At 38.6% G+C, this 15,979-nt stretch overlaps 1 protein-coding gene across 3 annotated transcripts; it reads right to left on the bottom strand.

The window, feature by feature from the left end:
- Positions 1 to 5,481: 5,481 nt before the first annotated feature.
- Positions 5,482 to 15,931, bottom strand: ANKRA2 (ankyrin repeat family A member 2). Of its 3 annotated transcripts, XM_055421873.2 has the most exons (10): positions 15,501 to 15,931; positions 12,983 to 13,374; positions 12,212 to 12,367; positions 11,480 to 11,503; positions 10,107 to 10,172; positions 8,071 to 8,168; positions 7,458 to 7,583; positions 7,137 to 7,203; positions 6,561 to 6,641; positions 5,482 to 5,986 (listed from the first exon to the last, which is right to left on the bottom strand). In XM_055421873.2, the coding sequence occupies exons 2-10, from the start codon at positions 13,269 to 13,271 to the stop codon at positions 5,931 to 5,933; spliced, it is 963 nt and encodes a 320-aa protein (XP_055277848.1). In that variant the 5' UTR covers positions 13,272 to 13,374; positions 15,501 to 15,931; the 3' UTR covers positions 5,482 to 5,930. The 3 variants fall into 3 exon arrangements, with proteins under 3 accessions (XP_055277848.1, XP_055277849.1, XP_055277850.1); XM_055421874.2 differs by lacking the exon at positions 11,480 to 11,503 and having other exon boundaries at positions 15,501 to 15,929; XM_055421875.2 differs by lacking the exon at positions 15,501 to 15,931 and having other exon boundaries at positions 12,970 to 13,201.
- Between the last annotated feature and the right edge of the window lie 48 nt (positions 15,932 to 15,979).

The following is a 15,979-nucleotide window of genomic DNA, read 5'->3' on the forward strand; positions in this document are numbered from 1 at the left end:
AGACCTGTCCTCTGTTGGGTGAGAGATGACAGAGAATCCAGTTAGCAGTCTTCTTCTTTGTTTTTGCTTTTTAACAAATCTGTCCACCTACTTGCAAGCTTAAATCAGTTAAGAATTACATGCCCACTGTAAGAAAGGTAACCCTAAGTTTTTGTGTTTCTGGTTCACTTCTAATCTGTAGTTAACGTGCAAAGATAGAAGTTTCCCTCTGTGTGTCTGCATGTCTCTAGTGGATAAATTAAACAAAAATAAATTTAAAAATATAATTAAGAAAGGCCTTCACCTCTCGTTGTGTAATAGAAATATTTTCCTAACACTCAGTTCAGTTCAGTTCAGTTTAGTCGCTCAGTCGTGTCTGACTCTTTGCGACCCCATGAATCACAGCCTGCCAGGCCTCCCTGTCCATCACCAACTCCCACAGTTCACTCAAACTCATGTCCATCGAGTCAGTGATGCCATCCAGCCATCTCATTCTCTGTCGTCCCCGTCTCCTCCCACCCCCAATCCCTCCCAGCATCAGACTCTTTTCCAGTGAGTCAACTCATCGCATGAGGTGGCCAAAGCAAACACTAGAGGCTATTAAAAAGCGAGATTATGATGTCTCTTAAAGGAGCACTGTTATGATTATTTTATAAACATAGTCACTTATATGAGTTAAATAGTCCTTCAAATCCCAGAAGACAAAGAAACTGAACTTCCTCTAGTATTTTGTATGCTAGAATTTTAAGAAAAATATTTTTCTTACAGAAATTGCTAGCTTGGAAACATTTTATGGATTCAGGTTTATATAACGACAGTCCATTTCCAGCATTACTTGGAATCTTGTTAGAACTTGAAATTCTTGAGTCCCAACCCAGACTGACTGAATCAGAAACTGTGGGTGGGACCCAGAAATATGCATTTTAACAAGCCCTTAGATGGTTCTTTTCATACTGTTCATGGGGTTCTCAAGGCAAGAACACTGAAGTAGTTTGCCAGTCCCTTCTCCAAACTACCTTCTTCAAACTACTTCACAATTGCACTCATCTCACATACTAGCAAAATAGTGCTCAAAATTCTCCAAGCCAGGCTTCAACAGCATGTGAACCGTGAAATTCCAGATGTTCAAACTGGATTTAGAAAAGGCAGAGGAACCAGAGATCAAATTGCCAACATCTATTGGATAATCAAAAAAGCAAGAGAATTCCAAAAAAACATCTGCTTTATTGACTATGCCAAAGCCTTTGACTGTGTGGATCACAACAAACTGTGGAAAATTCTTCAAGAGATGGGAATACCAGACCTCCTGACCTGCCTCCTGAGAAATCTGTATGCAGGTCAAGAATCAACAGTTAGAACTGGACATGGAACAACAGACTGGTTCCAAATCAGGAAAGGGGTACGTCAAGGCTGTATATTGTCACCCTGCTTATTTAACTTATATGCAGAATACATTGCCAAATGCTAGATGAAGCACAAGCTGGAATCAAGATTTCCGGGAGAAATATCAACAACCTCAGATATACCACCCTTATGGCAGAAAGTGAAGAACTAAAGAGCCTCTTGTTGAAAGTGAAAGAGGAGAGTGAAAAAGTTGGCTTAAAACTCAACATTCAGAAAACTAAGATCATGGCATCCAGTCCTGTCACTTCATGGCAAATAGATGGGCAAACAGTGGAAACAGTGAGAGACCTTATCTTTTGGGGGCTCCAAAATTACTGCAGATGGTGACTGCAGCCATGAAATTAAAAGATGCTTGCTCCTTGGAAGAAAAGCTATGACTAACCTAGACAGCATATTAAAAAGCAAGACATTACTTTGCAGACAAAGGTCTGTCTAGTCAAAGCTATGGTTTTTCCAGTAGTCATGTATGGATGTGAGAGTTGGACTATAAAGAAAGCTGAGCACTGAAGAATTGATGCTTTTGAACTGTGGTGTTGGAGAAGACTCTTGAGAGTCCCGTGGACAGCAAGGGGATCCAACCAGTCCATCCTAAAGGAAATCAGTCCTGCATATTCATTGGAAGGGACTGATGCTGAAGCTGAAACTCCAATACTTTGGTCACCTGATGCGAAGAACTGACTCCTTGGAAAAGACCCTGATGCTGGGAAAGATGGAAGGCAGGAGGAGAAGGGGATGACAGAGGATGGAATAGTTAGATGGCATCACTGACTCAATGGACATGAGTTTGAGCAAACTCCGGGAGTTGGTGATGGACAGGGAAGCCTGGCATGCTGCAGTTCATGCGGTCGCAAAGAGTTGGACATGACTGAGAGGCTGAACTGAACAGATGGTTCTGAAATACACTAAAATTTGAGAACTAATTGATTAATCCAGGGGAAACCGCTTAGTTCAACTCACTGTTGTTGTTCAGCCTCTCAATTGTGTCCAACTCTTTGTGACCCCATGGACTGCAGCATGCCAGGCTTCCCTGTCCTTCACCATCTCTAGGAGCTTGCTTAAATTCATATCCATTGAGTCAGTGATGCCATCCAATTGTCTTGTCCTCTGTCATCCCCTTCTCCTCCTGCCTTCAATCTTTCCCAGTGTCATGGTCTTTTCCAAGGAGTCAGTTCTTTGCATCAGGTGGCTAAAGTATTAGAGTTTCAGCATCACTCCTTTTCATGAATATTCAGGACTGATTTCCTTTAGGTTGGATCTCCTTGCAGTCCAAGGGACTCTCAAGTCTTTTCCAACACCACAGTTCAAAGCATCAATTCTTAGGCGTTTAGCTTTCTTTATGGCCCAACTCTCACATCCATCCATGACTACTGGAAAAACCATAGCTTTGACTAGACAGACTTTTGTCTGCAAAGTAATGTCTCTGCCTTTTAATATGCTGTCTAGGTTTGTCATAACTTTTCTTCCAAGGAACAAGCGTCTTTTAATTTTGTGACTGCAGTCACCATCTGCAGTGATTTCGGAGCCCAAGAAAATAAAGTCTGTCACTGTTTCCATTATTTCCCCATCTATTTGCCACGAAGTGATGGGACCAGATGCCATGATCTTCATGTTTTGAACGTTGAGTTTTAAGCCAGTTTTTTCATTCTCCTCTTTCACCTTCATCAAGAAGTAAAACTGTTTATTGTTGATTGGAAGTACCAGTTTTAGTGAAGTCACATGTTAGCTTGTAGATTTCTGTCCTTAGAGATGCCAGTACTTTCTGTCCTGTGGAAAAGATTATGTTTTATGATTAAAGGTTAGGGTTTATGGCCTTGTTGGACATTAATCAGATTTTTGTCTCACTCAGCAATCTTTTACTAATATTGCCTAAAATACCTGGCTCCTGGAATTAGTTTTAACATCTTACTGGTTTCCTTAGCTGAATAAAATCTTTGACAGGTGTTCAACTTAAACTTACACAAGCATAAAAGCTTTAAACTTTTTGAAAATTGGAGGTTTTTTAATTTTTGATCTTTCCACGCAGCATGTGGGATTTTAATTCTCCGACTAGGGAACAAACCCACACCCCTGCAGGGGAAGCAAGGATTCCTTTTTTTTTCTATTCAAAATGTTTATTGTCAATATTTTGCTTTGTAGAGATAACAGTTGTAGCATGCTTTTCTACTTTAATACTTGATGATTATTAGATCTGCTATTTTTTAAAATTTATTTTTAATTGAAGGATAATTGCTTTACAGTATTGTGTTGGTTTCTGCTGAACACCAACATGAATCAGCCATGGGTATGTGTCCTCTCCCTCTAGAATCTCCCTCCCCACTTGACCCCTTTAGGTCATTGCAGTGCCCCGGTTTGAGTCCCCTGAGTCATACAGCAAATTCCCATTGGGAAGCGTGAATTCTTAACCACTGGATGGCCAGGGAAGTCCCTTGAAAAATTTTGCTAATGTATTTCACTCTGTGGCAGAAATGAGCCCTAGTCCTGTACTGGGCAGTGAGCACCTTGACAGCAGGACTGTTTTTGCTCAATATTTAACCCTCACATCAAGCAGTGTCTGGTACCTGGGCTCTAAATAAATTTTCATGCAATTAATAAACACTACCTAAAAGGTATTTAATTTTTAAAAGAGGAATTTTATAACTGGTCCTAATTATCATTCTGTTGTTTTAATTAACTTTGCCTATTTCTTAAAGGAGTTTTCTGGGGCTTGTTATCAGGGACCCTGGGGCTAATAGGAATAGCATTGGAAAGGTGAATTTTGTTCAAGATATTTATTCTCTGAGATCTGTTGGTTGTCAACCTGAGTCAGATCAGGAGAGAAGTGGTTATTTTAGAGTCAGTCCCAGCATAGGTTTTTTGGTGCCTGTTCCGTTGTGGAGAGCACTTGCAAACAATACTCAAGAGTGATATGACCAAATGGATCACTGGATTTTGTTACTTTATGGTTCAGCAGTAACGAATTGGCCTGCAATGCAGGAGATGCAAGAGTTGTTGGTTCTATCCTGGGTTTGGGAAGATCCCTTGGAAGAGGAAATGGCAACCTGCTCCAGTATTCATGCCTGGAAAATGCCATGGACAGAGGAGCCTGGCGAGCTAGTCTATGGGATCACAGAGAGTCAAATGTGGCTGAATGCATATACCCACACAGACACACACACACAATATGAATAGGAAGTAACTCTTCATGGATACAGGCCATTAGTAAGAAAAAGAACCAAATGGAAGGGTGAATGGTTTTAGGTAAAATCAGTTTAAAGTGTATGTCTGACATGGGGGAAGCACCGGTACTATTTTCACAAATGACTAAGCTTGCCTTTGGAGCAAACATCTATCATTTTTTTCTCCCTATGGTTTTCCTTAGGAGACTGTGCCTCCTGCCTTCCAGGTGGTCTGGGGGCAAGGGTGGGTTGTTAAACAGTCATCTCCTTTCTCCCCTCAACTCCATACAGTGGTGCATTTATATCCAGGGGAAATGGATTTCTGCCTCCTGGAAAACTTAATCCTGAGCCCAATGATGAATGAGGGGATTTAAGCATTACCAAAGAGGCACCCAACATGGCTGGCCATGACTTCCTGATTGAGATAGCTGGTCTAGTTTCAACCTTTGGGACTGCCTACTTCTTCAGCTTTTCCTTCCATTAATTCCCTTATGTTTAAATTAGCTAGATCAAGTTTATGTGGCTTGCAACCCACTGTAGTAACTGATGTCACACCTGTTTTCCAGATGAAGTGATTTAACCCAAGTCCCACCCTCAGTGGTCACACCAACTGCAAGCTCATGCTCTCTCTTCCAGATGTTGGTGTGGTGTGAGTTTATAGTGCTCCTGGAGTTGAAGTAAAGAACATCTGACTTTTACTGAAGAAATGAGTTCTCTTTCCCAGATGACTTTTCCTACTGAAAAGCTTATTCACGGGAGAAAAATATTCTCAGTCTACTTCTGGAAATGGTAAAAAGTCTATGTTGATTAACTTACATTGAATTTATTTTAACTGTATTGTTTGATCTAATGGAGTACCCTGGCAGGACAGAAGGGTTAAACTAAAAATCCTAAACAATTCCCTTAATAATCTTATGTAATTATAAAGGAAAACTTGCAGGCAAACAGCAAAAATGGACTTTATTCATTTATAACATCCTTTTGTAAACAATCACACTGTGCATTTTGAAATTCAATAATAACAAATTTTTTTCTATGGATTTATAGGAAACCCTAAGTCAATGAGTTAATACAACAGTGAAGATGAACAGGGAGGAATAATTTCCGAAAATGTTAAATTACAGCACTTGATACAAAGACAGATAATCATCTGTACCATAAAAATTTACATGCCACAAAACACTCACTTATAATTTTAAATATGCAGTAAAACACATTTATTAAAAAAACATCAACTTTTTTATAAACCAGTGACTTAGAGGAATACTTATTAAAACTTACTAAAAATCAGTAAATATTGCAACTGAGGTAAAAATTTATAAGTAAACAAAACTATCATTTATAAGGGCCAAAAGTAAACCGAAGGGCAGACAACACTTTGTGACGACTTGTCTACTCCTTGATGTTCTGAAGCAGTTTCAATAAATGGGATTCAATAACCTGTTGAACTAAAACAGACAGGTGATCAAGACCATAGCACGCTCATTACAAAATTTTAAAAACTATCAAATTCAACTTAACCTCACCAACTTTTTCCTAAAATAATTTCTAATTAGGATATACTCATAGTTTAAGGGAGATTCGTATTACAATGCAATACGTAAAACTTAGTCTATCACTGGCTTTAACAGTTGTTCAAGTTATTGGATTTTTCTATTTTTGGTTTCTAAATTTTGGAACTGAAGAAGAGTCCAGAATATAAGGCTGTTCTAAGGAACAGAGAAAGGGCAACTGTCAAGCACTGTTTAAACAGTTTGCTGTGAAACATTAAACACATCTGTAAATAGGTGTGCACTTCTCCTCCAGCAACTAATTATCTGGGTGGGTGAAAAGTAACAGGAACAAACTCATTTCTAGACTTTGTAGGAATCTGTTGATTTTGCCCACAATTAAAAGTATATGTCAGGAGTTAGGATAACATACATGTCCCATGACTGCAAGTGGTGAGAACTGTCTGGGCCACTGGCTTCTATTATTACAGAACTTTACTAAACTGGAGCCTGAGAATTCTGAAACACTTACCACTCCTATAGCCCAGGGCTACAGCGAGGTCCATAGAATTATACCCAGAGTCAGTTTCAATCGTTGGGTCGGCTCCATTTTCTACACCAAAATAGAAACATCTACATGAACAAAATGAATACGTAGTGGCTTATGTGCAAATAGCAGGACAGCTTTTCAGCAAATTTGGAAGGTATTTTCGGGATGGTCTGACAAAGTAGAGTACAGGAAGAGCATAGAATTCACTCTGGTGGGTCAGAGGGAAGACTTTGAACATACAGGCATCCTGTAGAGCAACTGAAACTCATACACAACTACAGACAGAACTTCGGCTTAAAGACACTATAGATAGAGCAAAGAGAACAAAGCCATGGGTTCACACATGAGCTCTGAAAGCAAAGCAGCAAGGACAGATGCTGTGACTGCAGGCGTGCTGTGTGAGGGAGCTGTGGCTTACATGAGAACCTTAGGGAAGGGGGTGCTCCAGGGGTGCATAATGTATTAAGTATTAGGCTCATGATTCTCATGAGGCCAGCTTGTAAAAAAATTACGTCTTCATGTGACATTTTCTAAATATTTCCACTTTTACCTGCTTACCTAAGAGCATTTTTACACATTTCACATGATTTCCGTGTACAGCGTAAAGCAAAGGTGTCCCTCCATTCTGGGGAAAAAAAAAAGGTGATTTAGCTTTTCAAGGATAAGATTCAAATAATTTAGTGCTGCTGTGTGAAGCTTTACTAAGAGTTGGGCATGTAAAAGTAGTTTAAGCTAATTAAAAAATTTTGTGAGGCATACTTAAATCAGAATTAGGACAGTAACTTTTTCTTCTAGGCGTTTCATTAACTAAAGGAATTCTTCTAAGTGTTTAATAAAATATACTTTTCCAAAACCCAAACATCAGTATTACAGACTCACCCAATCATATTCATTGACGTCAACGCCACAGTCCAGCAGCATTTTGACAATGTCTGTGTAGCCCTTACTGCAGGCCAGTGACAGTGCGCTTTCTCGACCTTTCCCTAACAGCTGGGGGTCAGCACCCTGGAGTGGGAGATGGAGAGAAAAGACTGCTCAGTGTGTTGACAATAAGAATGTTGCTACTTTCGTCAATAATAATTACAGGCCAGGTTACGTTCTGGGGTGAACACCGCACTGACACAAACGTCTACCCCCGGACGCTCTGTCATCAAGGTCGTCTGAAGATCTTCCTTCCTCCCTCTACCTGGATCCTCACTGTCTTGCCACTTGGAGACAAATGACATCTCCAAGAAGCTTCTCCTACAGACTTTTGTTCCCATTGCGCTTAGGAGGGGCTGGGCAATCACTTCTCTCTCACTGCTTCACCAATGACTAAACTTGCCTGTTTAACTAGATCCGAATTCCACAAGAATATGAAGGAGAGCATGTAAGCTTTCTTTTTTTTGATCCTCTACCATTACATCTAGCTGGCTGGAGATACAAAAACTACTATATACTTAACTGAACTTGAGTAACTGTACATATACATTGTCTGAGGAGTTTTCCTTACATTCTGAAGTAGAAACTCTACCACAGCTATTTGCCCGTGTGCTGCAGCCCACATCAGAGGGGTAAATCCTTCTTCGTCCGTGTGGTTGATAACATTTTCTATTTAAAAGAAAAGCAATTTTTGTGATCTAATTTAACAACCACATATTAATATCGTTATGAAAATACTGGCATTTTAAAAAGGTGACTATTACTCAATGAGGTTCACACTGTGCTGATTTGGGTTTACTGAACTCCTACTGTGTTTTTGCAATTTTCAGTCTGAATGTACTAAAATATGCCTCAATGAACATAGCTGAGTTCAAACAGTACATTATTAAAAGTATAAACTACTAGATACAACATAATGTTAGGTATAGGACAGTCCGTAGAACACTGGACTCAGAATCAGGAGACCAGAGTTTGAATGCTGACTGTCGCTTTCCAGCAGTGTGACTCTAGGCATATCATTTAATTTCTCTAACATCCAGAATAAGACCTTGCTCATCTCAATGTAAAACTGGGAGGATCATGATAAAAATTAGGTTAATGGTAGCCCTTAGCATTATATAAATATATATTATAGAAAGTCCAAAATCTTATTAAAGCAATTTTTACTCACTAGTTAACATTGCTGCTTTGAATTTTCTCAAATTTTTGGTATTATAATGTGAATGAAAACTGACTCATTTGAAAAACAGTTTTATGCAATTCTACCTCAAAACCAATTCTGTTCCCTAGACTCAGTCTACTGGGTTTTTGTCCCTAAATTTATTTAGTATATTGAGAATAAGACCTTCATATACTTATAAGCAAACAAAAGATAAAATAAGTCTTTCTTACAAAAGAATGACATGATTAAAAAAACCACTCTTTAATCATATGCCCTGCTTTCAACTGATAATGTTGGGACAATTGGCTAGTTTTTCAAAAATTGAAAATAAGAGTAAAGCTCCATCTTTACCTCATTACACCAAAATATGTTCCTCATAAGTTAAAGAAATGTAAAAAAGGAAACCACAGAAATTCTAGAATAAGGCATGAGTGAATTTATTTATAAACTTGGAGTAGGAAATCGTCTCTAAGAGAGATGTAAAACTCAGACGTCACAAGGATAAGTTTACCACTTAAAAATGTTAAGTTTTGTTTAAAAATATAAAGTCAAAGGAAAAATGGGAAACTGGGAAAAAAATATACGCAACATAAGCAAAACGTAAACTTCTTGAATTTAGGTAAGAGCTCATATAAATCAATATAAAACAGGCAGTTCACACAAAAAGAAATTCAAATAGATCATAATTTTAAAAAGGCAAACAAAACCAGTATGAAATACCATTTTTCACCCATGAGATTAGCAAAGATTGCAGTCTGATAGTATTCCGTGTCAGTGAAGCTATGGGGAAGTGGAAACTCTTAACTCTGGTGTGAGGACAGGGCAAACATCTGATTATATATATACAAAAATAAAAATCCATATACCTTTTGACTCAGGAAATATACTTGTAGGAATTTACCCTATGGATATATTTCAAAACAATGCCAACAATATTGTTACTTAATAAAAACAAACTGGAATCAACTACTACCAGGGGGACTCATTAAACAATAAAGAACATAGCATACACACATGCAATACAATGCAAAACCACAGACCTATTAAAAGAACAAACAGATCTTTGCGTGTTTACATGGAAATATCTCAAAATTTAAGTGAAAAAAAGTAAAGTGTAATGCAGTGTGTATATTTTTTTCAAAAAAGCACATACATATTCTCACATATAGGCCCAAGTATAAATAGAAATATTCTCCTGAAAAGTCTTCTGAAAACATACGAAACTTAACAGTGCGTACATTTGGAGAACAGTCTCAGGTGGTGAGTGAAGCTGTGCCTTCTAAGCATGGCGTTACTATTGTTTAAACGTGTCTATTGGGCTATCTGCCTGGTGGGATTATGCAACCATTTCTTGTTTTTATACTCTCTTGTATAAAAATAAAATAACAAATCTGACAAATCCTATTAAATTTGTTTTAAATCCATTCTTAAAAACAGGCTAGTACCTTGTTCGATTCGAGTAGCCAGGTAGAGCATCTCTCCCTGGGCAGCCAGCTGGTGGACAGATAAAGCTGAAACAATACCATAAAAAAGCTTCATGTGTATCTGTAGGGTACACTATCATCATCTCATTGTTCATGTTCCTGTAGCAATTTTCTTCTCCAAAACACAACCCATCATTTTATTGTTTAGGAGACGCGCGTTCAATCCCTGGGTTGGGAAGATCCCCTGGAGAAGGGAATGGCTATCCATGCCAGTATTCTTGCCTAGAGAATCCCATGGACAGAGGAGCCTGGCGGACTATAGGCCACGGGGTCGCAGAGTCAGATACCACTGAGTGAGTAACACTTTCACTTTTCAACTTAAAATATAGCCTAACATTTGCAAATGTCAGCATTATCTTAAACATGAGAGTATATGAGAATTGACTCATATATGTTTAAGGTAATTCTGACAGCTGCAAAGTGTTACTGTCAATGAATATGCAAATTGTTTGATCAAATATTAACAATTCGAATTGTTACTGATCTTATCAATTAAAGAAATGGTTTAGGTACTTAATTCTTAAAATCTCTCTTGGGACTTTCCTGGTGGTCCAGTGTCTAAGACTCTGTGCTCCCAATGCAGGGGGACCAGGTTTATTTCCTAGACAGGGAACTAGATCCTGCCCCAACTAAGACCTGGCACAGACAAATAAAAATAATAAATAAAAAGTTTCAAATCTCTCTTTGTCCAAGCTTATAACAAAGTTGGGTCTAAAAGACTCTTGTATTTTAGTTGACTGAATTACTTTAAGTCCCATTATTTCAAATAATGGGTATTTCTTAACTTTAGGAGAGCTGAGGAAAAAAATGAAAAACTAGCCCTGAGAGTAAATTCTTGAGTGCAGACCTAGCTCTGCTGATTAGCCGTGTGAGCCTGGACAGCTGGTTAAACATTTTTGTCTGTATCATGAGGGCTGTGAACCACATGATCTCCAGCTGTTTTTTTTAAACTCAAAAACTCTATGGTTTCGGGGAATTCCCTGGTGGCCCAGTGGTTAGGACTCAGTGCTCTAACTGCAGGGGCCTGGGTTTGACCCCTGGTTGGGGAACTAGTATCCCTTAAGCCTCTCAGTATGGTTAAAAAAAAAAACAACAACTGTGGCTGGAATATTTTAAGGTAATCTCTTTATTTTAAAACAAAGCCAAACAGGCACAGTTATATCATAGCTCACTTTAAAATTAGTATCACTCAATCCTTGACTTCAGGTGATATGACTGGGTGGCCTTAATACAAAAAGGAAAGCAATTGAGAGCCATGCAAAATTACATAAGTGTCAATAAAACAAAAATCGGCCTGAGGCGGAGTTAAGAGTCTTGAACTCTTTCTGGCTTACCTGTCACAGCATATGCTTCAAAATCTGGAAGGATATAATGTTTCCAAAGTAAAGACATATATTTCACCATGCTTTAGAATATAGATACATTTACCTTATATTCTCAAATACAGTTCCTAACATCAAACTGCTGACTGGTTTTCTCTCATTAAGAAATCTAAACTATATATTTTCTAACTTATACAGAAAATCTTCATTTTATTTCTTTTAGAATAATTCTACACTTAAAAAATTGTAAATTCAAAGTTTTTAAAGAGGTGGTTTCATATTCATATTATATTCTGATTAAAAATTATATTAGAGATCACTCAGTTTTTACTACAAATCACTTGCTGATCACTGATCTAGTTTACAAGTAAAACCCACTCCAAGAACACAAAAAGACAATGTTTTGCTTTGCCCAAAATTCAGAATAATTCTTTTTTTATAGTTTTACAATTCATTTTTTTACTACAGTTTTTTACTAAACATTTTACTATAGTTTTTATAGTAAAACTATGAAAGTTTTAAGAATTAAAGTTTCAATCCGTTCTCAACAGAGAAACATAAAACATGATATATTTGAATATGTGATAATACGTGAAAGTTTTAAATTACTAAAACTATCAGGATATCACTTATGCTTTCCAAAACAGGATATGCATTTAATGAAAATAATGTTTCAAAGCCAAACTCCTGGAACTATTACATTAGCAATAACAATATTTTCCTACAGCAGTGGGAAATACTTACAATTTGCTAACAGAGGTGTGGTTGAGACCTCATTTCCTCTGTGTTTGTTGGTTAAAGTAGTTGACTGCTTTATGGGTGAGAAGTGCTTTGTTGTAGACGGAGTGTAGACATGCCTTACTTGAATTCCCGGAGAAGATGTATGGATATTGCATTCAGCTAGGTAAAATTAATTTAAACACATTAAAACAATATTTTAACAACAAAGCATTTCAAAGTTCTGTGTCAATGTTTACATTAAAAAAAAATACAAGACGCATAATATCTTCAACTGGTTCTCAAGTGACATTATTTTTTGCCATAAAAAATTTGTACTAGTAAAATTTCCAGAAAAAAAATCAATATTACTCTTGAGCAATATTATCCAGAGAGGTTTTTTTTATTCAATAGATGGTTATAAAAGTAAATCTACAGTATGATGACAGATTTCACTGCATTAAAGCACAGGAAGCTAATGCCAATCACATATTCATGGAATTAATTCATTTATAAAAGGCAGACATAATTTTTTTCTCCTATAATTTTAAAAGGTACAATAAGAAACTTTAGTAGAGAATTTGTAAGTAAACAAAGGTCAAGCAAGAAATAAAAAATCAACATGTACTTATGGACATTATATAACATGAAATTATTTAATTCTGGTTTCTGAGATTCCAGAAAATCATATTAAAAGGTGACTTCCAAACTCTCTTCCCAAACTAAAATTTCACGAACAGAAAGGAAAAAACAAACAAAAACAAAACAAATGCAGATATTTATACCATAACTTTCAACCTTTAAATAGGACAGATGCCACCTCCAGGTCAGAGTTAACTTGATCTTGAATATTTTTACTATCCTCTTCATTTAAGGACTTCACAAACCGAGAACAGACATTCATATCAAATCGGTTAGGCAGTATGAATTTCATTCCCATGGCAACACCCTGAGCTGATCCTTCTTCTGCACTTGAGTCCAGCTGATGTTCTATTTTAATGTCTGGCATGCCACTTAGACTGTAACTGCTAGGACACTCTTCCACTATCAGCTGCGCTCCAATATCCAGATTTGCTGATGTAGCCATGATTTCAACTGAGTTTCAACAGTTAAAACACTTCTTCATGATTTCCTCTTGGTTTTAGAAGAACAGTATACTACGTATTCTTTGAATTTGGGTATTAAAACATCTGAAAGAAAAAAATTAAAAGTATATCAACTTAATGTACAGAAAATAATCATTTTCAATCACATATGCAAACAGTGCTCTTACAAGCATCGATAGATAATACAAAGCATACAATGTTCAAAGGTGGAAAAACCTGGGACTGAATTCAAGTTTCACCATTTATTAGCTGACGTGAATCTGTATAAATTCCTCAACCTCTCTAAGCTTCAGTCTCACTTTTAAAATGGGGATATACCAATAATCTCACATGATCTTGGCAAAGAAGAAAAATAAACTTTTCATGTAAAAAATATTAACCTCTGAGATTCATTTTTTAACATGCTGTTTATAACTGGCTCTCAGTTTGAATTTAAGAAAAAGGTAGAACCCATTTCTACCCAAATATATCAGCAACTACAGTATCCTTGATTCCTGAGTAGTGAAAGGCTTTACAAAGTCTTGGTTATGATAACTGAAGACATATTTATTAATCAGTTTTTGTTCAGATCAAATATTAGCAACAATACAAGTTTTTATTAACATGAAAAACAATTTTCATTTTTATGAAAAATAAAAAATAGATTATGAATTGATTTCCTTTGCTTTAGCATCTCTAGGATATTAAGATTTAAGTATAATTTTTGGCCCCAATCTTTGTAATAAGTATTAAGAAATAAGGATTAATGATTTTTATCCAAATATTGATTGTCAAGACATAAACTCAATAAATGTGAATTCTCAAAATACAGGTTATAAGCACACCTGTTACTGAATCATTTACCACGGTTTTAAATGAATTTTCAGTAAGGTAATCACTGGCACTTTCCTATGGACCTTAATATATACAATCTGAAGAGAAATTTCATTTTTGTACCTGAATTTGCTGCTAAAAAAAGAACTCCAAGATATATAATTGCCCCAGATATACAGTCACTGAGACAGGAAGAAAATAAATAGCATCCAGTTAATTTTTTCATAATCTTCCCAGTGGCTCAGTTGTAAAAAATTCGCCTGCCAATGCAGGAGATGAGGGTTCAATCCCTGTGTCGTGAAAAAGGAAATGGCAACCCACTCCAGTATTCTCGCTTGAGAAACCCCATGGACAGAGGAGCCTGGCAGGCTGCGGTCCACGGAGTGGCAGAAAGAGTGGGACAGGGCTTTGGGACGAAACGAAACAATTTTATCACGTTAAGGCTTACTGCCTCTTAGAAATTTTGAGGGTGCAGAGTGTTTTAAAGTTGTAATTAATTGGCACTAAAAGAGGATCACAGTGGAGCAAAAGTTGGCAAATCATACATTTTACAGATAGCCCCTGTTTACAGTTTTAAAACATCTTCCGAGATTTTTATAACAATCATTTTTATGTTTTTTACTTAATTTTTATAACAATCCTGTGAGTAGTCAGGGCTGCTACTGCTGCTGCTAAGTCACTTCAGTCGTGTCCGACTCTGTGCGACCGCATAGACGGCAGCCCACCAGGCTCCCCCGTCCCTGGGATTCTCCAGGCAAGAACACTGGAGTGGGTGGCCATTGCCTTCTCCAATGCATTAAAGTGAAAAGTGAAAGTGAAGTCACTCAGTCGTGTCTGACCCTCAGCGACCCCATGGACTGCAGCCTTCCAGGCTCCTCCGTCCATGGGATTCTCCAGGCAAGAATACTGGAGTGGGTGCCATTGCCTTCTCCGGAGTAGTCAGGGCAGGTAATCATAATCAATGTCCACCGTAGAGAAGAGAAACAGGGAGCGCATGACTCCCATCACTCCGTTCATTAAAATAAAAAGCAGCACTAAAGCAAAAGAAACCAATTTTTTCTAAACCAAGTGGAAATAGAATGCTTCTCTTGGCACCAGTCTAGAGAGGAGGAGAGGCAAAACTGACCGGTTAAGCCATAAGTTTGAAGTATAAGAAAAGAAGGGGCGGGGGAGACGATCCAGAAGAGGAGGCGGTGAGAAACAAAGAGATCAAGCTAGGATCACCTCAACCTGTCAGCCCAGGGAGAAGGGGAGCGCGGCCCCAACGAACTAAAATGGGCAACTGGGTTATTCCCCAGTGCGTGCTAGTAACAGGAACCCCCCGCCCCCCGTTCTTCTTCATCCTGGAGCTGCCCTACGAGGAAAGGAAGGTGCTACGAGAATGAATGATGCCTCACAGGCGACAGGTGTCCCGGAGTCCCAGGACAGGAGCCCGCTGGAGGGGAGACCGTGGCAGGGAGGGAAGTCTCGCTCTGTCGCCACCCGCCAGCTCCGCCCGAAAAAACTCCCAGCGCGGCTCCGGCACGGCGGGCGGCAACTCTGGCTCAGCCGCGGCGGGCTGGCCCCGGGAACAGGGACCCGAGGGTGCCCGGGTCGCGGCGCAGGGCCTGGCGACCACTCCCGACAGTCCACGGCGAGCCGGGCCTCTCCATCTGCGGCCAGACTCACTGCTCCCCAAACCAAGCCCCGGCTTGTTGTGATCGCGACGTCACTTCCGATTTCTGCTTTCGGTTTCCGGCCAAAAAGCGTTCAGCGTCGTTGCAGCCGAGACGACTTCCAGCTATTTTCCCGCCGCCGTTACGGTTCCAGTAACTACAGAGATGGCGTCATTTCAGCCACGGATCTGGGTCTATAGCCAGGCCTCGGCCTCGGCCTC

Source organism: Moschus berezovskii, chromosome 18, assembly GCF_049115385.1.
Source record: "Moschus berezovskii isolate FMDL1 chromosome 18, NW_MosBer_1.0, whole genome shotgun sequence".
Taxonomy (NCBI): Eukaryota; Metazoa; Chordata; class Mammalia; order Artiodactyla; family Moschidae; genus Moschus; species Moschus berezovskii.